This window comes from Vipera ursinii (assembly GCF_947247035.1).
Source record: "Vipera ursinii genome assembly, chromosome: 2".
In the NCBI taxonomy this organism is placed as follows: domain Eukaryota; kingdom Metazoa; phylum Chordata; class Lepidosauria; order Squamata; family Viperidae; genus Vipera; species Vipera ursinii.
The window spans coordinates 89,977,903-89,989,985 of record NC_139513.1 but is presented as its reverse complement, the minus strand read 5'-3'; the positions used below and the strand labels follow the sequence as shown (position 1 = coordinate 89,989,985).

The 12,083-nt window shown below is 41.4% G+C and overlaps 1 protein-coding gene across 1 annotated transcript in view; it reads left to right on the top strand.

Annotated features, from left to right (window-relative positions):
- The first annotated feature begins 7,111 nt into the window (after window positions 1-7,111).
- The window catches only part of FNIP1 (folliculin interacting protein 1), a 108,646-nt gene continuing 103,674 nt past the window's right edge, over window positions 7,112-12,083 (top strand). The window contains exon 1 of the mRNA XM_083354373.1: window positions 7,112-7,337. Coding sequence (XP_083210499.1) covers window positions 7,243-7,337 — 95 coding nt within the window. The 5' untranslated portion in view covers window positions 7,112-7,242. The remainder of the gene's footprint in view (window positions 7,338-12,083) is intronic.

Sequence of the window (12,083 nt, the reverse complement as noted above, 5' to 3'; positions counted from 1 at the left end):
AGTTTAATTTGACTGAAAAATTAGATGGAAACAATATTTATTCTATAGATACATGCTATTAAACATAGGATTGACTGACGTGTGTCTAGTCACCACTAAGTAAAAACTTAGAGGTATGACTGAAACTTGAATTGTAGACATTTGCTGGAGGTTAAATTTTGCTTGCAATCTACAACCATGGTCCTTATCATTTCACCTATTTAGTTGTGACTCACCTAATGTTAAGAGAGTATATAATGTACTATGTGGGAATGCCATTGACTCTGGCATTGGAGTCCAGTCTTGTGCATTTGTTTTCATGCATGAGTTGATATTCTATTTCCCATTCTGTATTTCAGTTTTGCTTTCCAGGTAATTTTGAGGTTCTTGGTGCTCTCTGAGCTTGGTTTTTTTGCACACATTTCATTACCAAACTTAAGTAACGGCATCAATGCTAGTAGGGAGTAGGATTTACTCTCATTTTATATACTAGTGGTTTGCTCCATCAGGTAGGAGGAGAAGAAAACTCTGAACAGTAAAAACAACAACAAAGTATAATATAAAAACAGAGAAAATATATAAGATGTTAGAAAAGCATAGTAAAACCGTAAAACATAATAAAAAACCAGGTTACCAAAACTTTAATCCAATTCAATACAACCATTGAAGAAGCTCTATTACACCATTGGATCGCCAAGTCTGGTGACAAAGTCACATCTTCAGGACCTCGCAAAAGATCAGTAGGGCTGAGGGCAATCTAATCCAGGTTTTATAGAAATTTCGCACAATTGAAATTGAACAAAGTATAAATTCTGCTTGTCCCTAACTTGGAAAAAGTTTCATTTTGTTCGCATATAAGTGTCATTAAGGCTAGATATTCCTTGTTACAGAGCAGAGAAGAAGGGTCTCAATTTCTTTGAATTCCTGCTTATTATTAGAGTATTCTAAACTATTGTTCAGGCTTGCAGCAGTACACAAAAGGGGGCTTCAGTTGCTGACACAAAAAGAAATGTCTGTTTATATTGATTGAGTCATTGATTTTAAACCTCACCTTTATTATTCTTATAAAGAAGGTGGTGAACATATTTAATACTACTACTATTTTTCCCACAACAGTCCTAAGAGGTGGGTTGGGCTAAGAGTGTGTGACTGGCCCAATATCAGCCAGCTGGCCTTCATGGGTAAGGGTGGACTTAAACTCCCACTCTTCCAGTTTCTAGCCTGGTGCCTTAAACACTACGTAAACTGAACTGGTTCCCTTATATAAATTGGAGTGGGGCAGAAAAAGCATTATATTCGGTGACTGTTATGTCTACTACCAAATCTTTACTCTGTACCATACAATTTTGATATTCATAGCACCATGTTTCACAGGAGAAAAATAGAAAAAAGTTTGAAGAAGTTCTTGTGTTTTACTTTTGACTGGCCTCATCACTTCTCATCAGCACTAAAGTCCCTTTGCACAAATTCTATTTGTGTGAAATTTGTGATTCTTCTCCCCTTGTAACTGCAAAGTTCATCACATTCTGGTTTCAAAACAATAAAGTTGCAATCCATTTTAATTTTTTTTAAAAAAAAAGTCAAATAAAACCTGAAAAACTATCAATTTCTATCATATTTAACATGTTTCATCTCTGCAATTTAAGTTTAGACTTGACTGCTAATTGACTAATCAGTGCATAACCTTAAAATAGCCCATTTTCAATCTTGCATTAGTATATAAGGAGATTAAAAGATTCATTTAAGCAGTTTAAAAGATAATATAAATGTTAACAATTCATTAAAACTTTAAATAAAACTTTATATAAAAGCTCAAATATAATAGAGAAAAACATGAAAATTCTATATACTTGCTTTGTTAGCATTACAAAATTATACATGATGTTCAAAGAGAAAATGTGTAGGTAAGGTACCAAATCCTTAGTCAGTTTTTCCTTCCTAACTCAATAGAAGGTTTTACCAATTTTTTTTCTCCATCACTTTTTAACTTGTTCCCAAAAAAATGAATATGATATTTATTCGGACAGAACAAAAGGAAGAACTGTGTAGGCCTATGGGCTTTGTTGAGAATCATGTAGAATGACCATTTCCTTGGCCCTCAGTAGGGGAGTGTATAGTGGCTAAGGCACCATTCTAGAAATTGGGAGGCCATGAATTCTACTGCTTTAGGCCCAAAACCAACTAGATGACCTTGGGCCAATCATTCTTAGCCCCAGGAAGGAGACAATGATAAACCATGTCCCAAAAATCTTGCCAAGAAAATTTCAGGGACTTGTTCAGGTAGTCACCAGGAATCAACGACTCAAGAACAGACCCAAAATGAATGAAAATATTGAATTAAAGCATTTGGCTTTTTGATCCCCTGACACTGCATTTAAGACACATCTCAGCTGTCACCTTCAGTCTATAGAATATATTTTCCCTTATTTTGACAATTGAACATAGCATAGTTTCTCGCATATATTAACTTCTATGCTTGGAAAAACATCCTAATCATAAAACCAACCTTATGTCCAAACTGGTACTAAAATCTTCCAGACTTTTTCATCACCAGATCAGTAGATTTGGGTCCCTCAAGATAAGGATGGTGAGCAATCATGGTCTTCAGAGAGTATTTTTTGGAGAAGATAAGTGATAGACTTAAAATCTTGGCAAAAAGTTTTGAGCACCTCTAAAACCACTCTCTCCACCCACATCTGGCTTCTTGGACTTGGAGCAACAATGACAAAATATCCTCTTTGTTTCAAAACTGGGAAGTGAGACTGTTCCTCCTAGAAGTTGAGCAAATGGGAAAACCGAGAGAAATAAAAATACGTAAGGGTATACGAAGCAGAGGCAGTTAATGTATATGATTAACTCAAACTGGGAAGAATACAGGTGAAACTCGAAAAATTAGAATATCGTGCAAAAGTTCATTTATTTCAGTAATGCAACTTAAAAGGGGAAACTAATATATGAGATAGACTCATTGCATGCAAAGCAAGATAGTTCAAGCCGTGATTTGTCATAATTGTGATGATTATGGCTTACAGCTCATGAAAACCCCAAATCCACAATCTCAGTAAATTAGAATATTGTGAAAAGGTGCAATGTTCTAGGCTCAAAGTGTCCTACTCTAATCAGCTAATTAAGCCATAACACCTGCAAAGGGTTCCTGAGCCTTTAAATGGTCTCTCAGTCTGGTTCAGTAGGAATCTCAATCATGGGGAAGACTGCTGACCTGACAGTTGTGCAGAAAAACATCATTGACACCCTCCATAAGGAGGGAAAGCCTCAAAAGGTAATTGCAAAAGAAGTTGGATGTTCCCAAAGTGCTGTATTAAAGCACATTAATAGAAAGTTATGTGGAAAGGAAAAGTGGAAGAAAAAGGAGCACAAGCAGCAGGGATGACCGCAGCCTGGAGAGGATTGTCAGGAAAAGGCCATTCAAAAGTGTTGGGGACTTTCACAAGGAGTGGACTGAGGCTGGAGTCAGTGCTGATGCCGCCACACACTGACGGATCCTGGACATGGGCTTCAAATGTCGTATTCCTCTTGTCAAGCTGCTCCTGAACAACAACCAACGTCAGAAGCGTCTTACCTGGGCTAAAGAAAAACAGACCTGGTCTGTTGCTCAGTGATCCAAAGTCCTCTTTTCTAATGAGAGCAACTTTTGCATCTCATTTGGAAACCAAGGACCCAGAGTCTGGAGAAAGAATGGAGAGGCACACACTGCAAGATGCTTGAAGTCCAGTGTGAAGTTTCCACAGTCTGTGTTGATTTGGGGAGCCATGTCATCTGCTGGTGTTGGTCCACTGTGCTTCATTAAGTCCAGGGTCAATGCAGCTGTCTACCAGGAGATTTTGGAGCACTTCATGCTTCCTTCCGCAGATGAGCTTTATGGGGATGCTGACTTCATTTTCCAACAGGGCTTGGCACCTGCCCACACTGCCAAAAGCACCAAAACCTGGTTCAGTGACCGTGGGATTACTGTGCTTGATTGGCCAGCAAGCTTGCCTGACCTGAACCCCATAGAGAATCTATGAGGCATTGCCAAGAGAAAGATGAGAGACATGAGACCGAACAATGCAGAAGAGCTGAAGGCCACTATTGAAGCATCCTGGTCTTCCATAACACCTCAGCAGTGCCACAGGCTGATAGCTTCCATGCCACGCCGCACTGAGGCAGTAATTGCTGCAAAAGGGCCCCAAACCAAGTACTGAGTACATATGCATGCTTATACTTTTCAGAGGTCCGATATTGTTCTATGTACACTCCTTGTTTTATTGATTGCATGTAATATTCTAATTTTCTGAGATTGTGGATTTGGGGTTTTCATGAGCTGTACGCCATAATCACAATTATGACAAATCACGGCTTGAACTATCTTGCTTTGCATGTAATGAGTCTATCTCATATAAGTTTCCCCTTTTAAGTTGCATTACTGAAATAAATGAACTTTTGCACAATATTCTAATTTTTTGAGTTTCACCTGTATTTTTTTAATTGTCTCTAAGTATTAAGCTAGGATTTTAATGGTGGTTTGCTGAATGACCAGAATAGTACCGCTTACACAACACATAGAAGATACATTCATACATCTCCTAAAGCAGCTCATCCAAAGGAGCACAGCAGTATTTTATGTTTATATTTCAGGTGGATATAATAAGAGAACTAATGGCTTGATTTGGACTGCTTACTATGATTAGAAATGGCTAAGAGTTTCACCACTTAGTTTTGCCATGGGGAAGCCATTGCATGGTAGTGTCTTCCCAGATCAGTACAGCATCATCTTCTCAGCCGATGCCTAGATTTTTCCAAATGGGCAGCAACTCCACCTAGAAAATGTAGCCACAAAGATATGAAGAGAAGGAACTTCCAGAATCAAGACTTCTATTTGGCCAACTCGGGCATTTGATGTTTGGAATCAGAAAGGGGATGTAGATTGTTAATCATTTTATTTTAATTGTAGATGTACTGCCAGGGAGGAAAGGATTTGTGTCTCAATTGCCAAGATGCTTTAACTTTTGTGTATACAGGTAGTCCTTGGCCTACAATCCCAATTGTAGGGACCAGAACTTCCATTACTAAGCAATGTGATAAAGTGAGTTATGCCCAATTTTGCAATCTTTTTTGCTGTGGTTGTTTAATAAATCACATTGTTACTAAGCATACCCAGTTTCCACCAACGTGCTTGTTGGAAGTTGTTTGGGTAGGCTGCAAATGGGAATCACATGACCCCAGGATATTGCAACCATTGTAAATACATGCTAGTTGCCAAGCATCTTAAGTTTAATAACATAATCATGGGGATACTGCAGTGGTCATATGTGGAAGTGCCAGTTGCTTTTTTCAGCAGGACTAGAACTTTGAACAGTTGTTAAATGAATGGATGTAAGTCGTGGTGGCGCAGTGGTTAGAATGCAGTACTGCAGGCTAATTCTGCTGATGGCTGACTCCCAGCAGTTTTGCAGTTCGATTCTCACTGGCTTAAGGTTGACTCAGCCATCCGTCCTTCGGAGGTTGGTAAAATGAGGACCAAGATCGTTGGGTGCAATATGCTGACTCTGTGAAGTGCTTAGAGAGGGCTGTAAAGCACTGTGAAGCGGTATATAAGTCTAAGTGCTAACTGCTATTGCTATATGCCTTGCCTGTAAGGTAGAGGATGAAAGGGAGATCTAAAGTAAATGTTGCAATATGAATTATTCTGTTTTCAGCCTTGTCCTCTTTCATGATCCTTTTACCAAGGTTAGGAACTTTTTGTGTATGGGAAGAGAAATCAACACTTTTGTGTGCTGGGATTTTCCATATTTTTCTGGGATTTTTACACACCCGACACAAATTCTTTTTGGAAGCAGCTAACCAGGAGATGAATAACTGACCAAATGTGCTCATCGTGTGTCATCACCATAGTCAGTCTAATGCATGGATCGATTTCCTGAAGAGCAGACTGCATTTGTGTGTGGTCCACTACATCCAGAGCTGTGTTGCGACACTTGCACCTTGAATCACTGGATGCGCAGTTTTGTCATCACTGGCACACTCATACCTAGCACACCACTGGAGTCAAGGACCCCCATTTGTATTGGACAAGAGAAGCTAAAAATGTAAGGTCACTCCTATCTGATGATGAAATGTTGAACTTTCTGGGTGACTCCCCAGTCTCCCTTTCTTGGAGCAACTTACATTAAATGGTGATGCTTGCGGGACATCAACGAAGTAGGTTCTTCCGTCTTCAGCTCTCAAGGGAAAAGCGCTCGGCTTCAATTGCTGCAGCTCTTGCCCATCTAGACTTTTGATTCCCGGTAATTTGTTAACAGAGGATTATTTTAGGGAAATGCCTTTCATAACACCCACAATTAATATTTTGGCACGATCACTCTGTAACCCGTTTCAGTCAGCTGCTAACATAAACGAAAGATGGGGACCCCACCCCTCCCCCTTCTTCTTGGCAGTTTTGATCTCTTTGACTTCTAGAGCAAGGTAATTAGAGGCATCTCCTAAGTGAACAGAATTGAAACAGAGCAGAAACTTGTGAGGGGGGGGGGGAGTGGAGGGAGCTCCCCATAACAGATATTTAAAAATGATCTTTATAGAGCATTTTTGTCTTCCCTGCCTTCCGGCGATCTGGATCGCTGTTTAAAAAAGATTTATGAAACGGATGCTCAGTTGGTTCCGGTTGAGCAAAATTCCCTTGGGCTTAATGGGATGTGGCTAAGCCAGGGGTCGGCAACCTTGGCTCTTTTATGACTCGCGGACTTCAACTCCCAGAATTCCCGAGCCAGCATAGCTGGCTCGGGAATTCTGGGAGTTGAAGTCCGCGAGTCATAAAAGAGCCAAGGTTGCCGACCCCTGGGCTAAGCCAATCGGGGCTAAACTTGGCGGAGGAATCCGAATTAAGCGTTCTTTCTCTTCTCCCTCCCCCTCCCCGCTCCCCTCCCCCCGATTTCTCTCCCACCAAAACATCCCAGGGTTGCCGCGCCGCCGAGCCAAGCAGGGATACGGTTTTGCCCCACGTGGGTTGGCCCGGCCAGCCAATCGGCGGCCGGGGAAACCCGCGCGAAGCCCCGCCTCCCCGCCCCCCCACCCCCCACCCCACCCCCCACCCCCGCCCTCCCGTTTCTCTCCAGCCGCGGCTGCTGCGAGTGATTAATTTTTGTCATATGACTGTCACACCGAAGGGAGTCGGGTGGTTCGAGGAACTGAGCTGGCTGCTCCGGCTGCGAAGGGCGATCGCTGCACGGGCTGTTCCCTGACCCAGGGACGGAGCGTCGCATTCCCAAAATGCCTCCCACACCCACCTTGTTGCAGAAGCTTTTCAACAAAAAGAACGGCTCGATTCCCCCCTGCAAGGAGTTCAAGGAAGAGGCGGGCTTCAGGTAGGCGGCGGCGGCGGCGGCGGAGGGCAGGCGAAAGCCGGGCGAGGCAGCGGCTGCCAGCTCGTCTCAGGCGGCGGGTGGGGGGAGAGAGAAGCGTGGTTCGGTTTCCGCTCGGTTTGTTGCTCCTCTCCCGCTCGATCGCCTCCCCTGCTGCGCCCCAGCAACCCTCCTTGCCTGGTTATCGATCCTTCTCCTCCCCACCTCCTTGGTCCGGGGCAGCCTAGCGACTTTCCGCCCATCTCGCTTCCCCGAAGAAGCCTGGAGGAGGAGGAGGAGGAGGAGGAGGAGGAAGAGGAGGAGGCGGCGGGCGCGCAGGATTTCTTTCTTGGCAAGCCGTGCGCTGCCTTGGCGCCCGCCTCGCCGGGCTCCCTCTCGGGCGGAAATCACACGGATATGCGCCTTCGCTGTGCGCCAAAACTTCGTGCGAGCTTCTTTCTTTCTTTCTTTCTTCTGGGGTTGTGTTTTTTTTCCCCTCCTCCTTCGCCGTCTAAACGCGATCCTCGTTCTCTCTCTCTCTCTTTTTTTTTTTTTGCCCCCCACCCCTCTTGAGAATCGGGCGCATCACGTGCAGGCAAGGCTGCGCAAAGCGGGGTTTTACATCGCTTTCCGTCGGTTGCCAAAGCCTGGAAGAGCCCGAAGGATCCTTTCTCTTCTTCCTCCTCCTCCTCCTCCTCCTCCTCCTCCTCCCAGTCCCGCTTCGGCTGCCTTTGAAGTTCTCTTCTTTTTCACTCGGCCTCTTCTTCCTTCCACTGGCCCGGCGTTTCCTCTTTCTTCTTGCCTGGATGCCGCGTATTGATTGAACAGGTTGTCGCGCTTTTTTTTTTTTTTTTTTAAAAGGCTGCCTTGCAAGGAGAAGGGGAGGAGGGTTGCCGTTTGGCGAGAGCCACCTTAAAATGTTAAGGAAGGGCAAAAGGCGATGGCCGGGTGGCCAGCTGTGGGTAGGCTTATGGAGTCACAACACAGTGCTGTAAGGCTGCAGGCGTGGGCTAGATCTGCCCCCCCCCATTTCCCCCTCCTTTTTCTCACCTGTACTGAATGGCAGCCTTCTCCTCAAACTTTGAATTGGTCTACAGTAGTCCATTATTCCCAGGCCTCATAGATGGGATCGCTGGAGGCATCAGGTTGAGGAAAGTTGCTTTACAACAAGGATTATTATTAATTAAATGTGATACTTAATCCTTTTGGTTTGGGCTGTCTCATTGAAGAAAAAGTGGCCTTTCTTTTCCATTAAAAGAGCCTTAGAGCCTATTATTATCTATGCGTGATGCAGTTCAGTCATATGACTATTGTTTGCCTAGAGATGGCAAGGATAAGGATTGTATTTAGAATTGAATTGAGCTTCATTCAGTGACTCTGAAGCCTTGCTGTATTGTCCAGCCTTGCCTCTTCACAGGGGGCTCCGTCCTGCACATATTTCTTGGACCTGTGTGTGCAACCCTGAATAAGGGTTGATTTGTAAAACCTGAGGCAACCCCATTCACAATGGCTTGGGAGTAAAATATTTTGAATTAAGAGGAATACCAATTTGAGCAAAAAACATTCGTTTCTGCTGTGCCAAAGCTTTTGAAAATATAAGCTTGCATTGACATTGGCAACTGGAGTCTTGCCGCTAGAATAGGAATTACTTGCAAAGTTGAAATTTAGTATTAAAATCTTGATGCAAATGAAATTCACTGTGTCTCTACATTTACGTGCATAAATTACACAAGACATTCTTTCCTGCCTTGTGGAAACTGCTAGGTTGTTGCTATTTACTTTAACATGTATTTAGCTATTTTTATGGCATTCCTACTTAAAACTGGCCACTTGCCTTTCCTTTTATGGTGCTCCATCTTCCAGTTTAATTACATGTTAGAAATGAAAATATATAGCCTCAGGGCTATGAGGAACCATTTATCAGCTTTGTTTAATTTTGATTATAGCCATATTGTTATTTTGTTAGCACTGGATGTTAAATTTATTTGAAAATATTCTTACTATATAAGTCTACTGTATTATCTCCGTAAAACTGTCACTGCACTTTTGAAGGATTTTGTGTTGTACAAGATTGATATATTTTTAAAAAAGACTATTTAAGCATCATGGGGTTCCTTCTTAAATTTAAGACATCTTTGCTTCTCACATTTCCATTCTCAGTTTGATGCCCATTAATTGGCTGTGCCAGCCTGCGGTCAGTGTCTCCCCATAAATCTAAAGATCTACATCTACAAACTTTGCACTTCCTTATCTAGAATCTCCTGGATTCTGTTGGGCTTTTCCTCCCTGAACAGATACAAATAAAATTAATCTAAACCTAGGTTTCTGAGTGAAGTGTTTGTATTTAGAGAGAACTTGAATGGTTTACCTTGTATTACCATATTAGCTCAATATTTGTAAGTCCTTAGAAGGATAGTATAACACTTGTATGTATGCCAGTACATATGGTTGACTTACAACCATTCGTTTAATGACTGTTCAAAGTTATAACACTAAAAAAGGGATTTATGACTGGCTCTTACACTTATGACTGTCAAGCCACATGATCAAAATTTGGGCGCTTGGCAACCATTGGCACTTTATGACAATTGCTATGTCCCAGGGTCACATGAACCTTCCCAGCCAGCTTTCAACAAGCAAAAGCAATGGGGATAGCTGAATTCATTTAACGACCACATGATTCATTTAATGACCACAGCGATTCACTTACCAACTATGGTAGAAAAAGTCATAAAATTGGGCACAGTTAACTTAATCAACTTGCTTAGCAATGGAAATTCTAATTCCAATTGTCGTAAATCGAGGACTATCCATAAGGTAATGAAACGCAAAGGCTTTCTTTTTAATACGCACAATAAAAGTTAAACTTCTAGTTAAACAGAATATTTCCTGTTACAGTGTAACTTGGAGCTTATTTTTAATAAGTAGCTTTTTGAATCAGTTTAAAAATGGGCAATTTTGTATGACAACTCTAAATAAACATTATGCAGATATCGGGGAACACCACTTTTGAGGTGGACCTTGAGGAATCTTCAGTGTGTGCTTGCACCTGCAGTATTTGTGGTCTAAAGAATGAACATAGTTGTTAATGTGTCCCTAGCTTGTCAACCCTTCATACCTTTAATACCAGTAGCTTCGTTAGTTATGCCGTCTGCTTGCAAATTTTGCTCACTGGTATTCTGTCTTTTTAAGTAACAGGATAAGCATTTAAGGTGGTGAAATTTTGATACAAATGAAGCATTCAGAAATTTGGAATTTAAACATATGTTACCAAATCTTGGTGGTTATAGAGCTAAAGGCTCTGAGTAAGGGTGCTTGCTTCTCAGCACCATAGATATTGGCAATGCAAATTGTTCTTTTTATTATTGTCTCAAAACAAGGCTATGTATACGTCATTCAGTACACGTACATGTGTCTATATGTGGCATAGTTTGTTTTATGTGCAGGTCTGTATATGCCATATTCACTTATCCTATCCCATGGGTGGAACAGAGACTCACAGTCTCATCTCCTCAACAGTCTGCTAAATGTTCCTCAAATATTTTTTGATTGTTTGGGATCTTTTGAAACAGCTTTTGGTCAGTTATGGAGGATTCCAAGTGGAAGGGAAAGAAGTAGCAAATCTACTGTCTGAAAATTACACTTGGATGATCATAGAACCCTATTAATTAATTAATGTTGGGGATCACCTTGTATCTTTATGTACAAATATGCCCGTACACACCCAAACAAGATAGCACAGTTTTGCAAGCCAAGTACATCGTAGGGGATAAACAAATCAGTAGTTATTGGACATGATAGCTATAGACATCCCTACATGAATATTTTCTGATTCTCAGACACTGGGGACAAATCACCATATATTACATGTGCTTTGCCAGAGACATCTAGTTCCTTGTTACTGAAACAGCATGTTGGGATTTGTCCAGCTTTTTCCAACCAGATGGACTGTAATGGCATTATGGCTCTCAGAATTCCCAATTGCTAATGCTGTCATCTGGTGGACAGTAAATCAGCATAAGTAGCAATAAATTATCTTGGCCTAATTCAACCGGGCAGTGGTAATATTCTTTAGGTTTGTGTGTGCATATGTGTGTATGTGTATTTGTTGCAATATTTACTGTTAATGCCTTGGATATACTAAACTTCGTTATTTAGTCTGCTTAAAAGCCCATATATTAACTGGTTCACAGATCAAAAGTCGTTGCCTACTACTTATTCTGTGAAAGGACAAATGAACAAGACAACAGTGATAAAAATTGTCCATATGTTTAAGTTCTTTATTATTTCGAAAGATTGCTTTCTTGAGGAAAATAGTTACAGAGTTGAGCTTAAGGTGGTTCAGGCATTACATTTTGATGTTTTATCTTCAGCCTGCAGCAGAATCACTCCACATTGGAGGACTTTTGGTTGCTTTAGTGAAAAGTTGACACCAAGTTCTGTGACTCTTCACAATGCTGAATGTTTCTAAGCTCACTTTTCCTGCAAACCTGTTTTGAATTTAATACATTGAGTATTAAAACTTTCTGTTTTCCTTACCATTATATAAATCTTTTCTTCTAGAAAATTTGTATAAGGATTACGTGAGAATATTATTATTATTACTACTACAAAACCTACTGTACCTGCAGACAGAGTTAGAAATCATGACCTGAGGTTTACTCTGAGAATGTTACAGGTAATCCTCAACTTACAACCACAATTGAGCCCACAATTGGGTCATAAGTCATTATGGTTGTTAAGCAAGGTGCCCATGTGAATGCCTCGCTT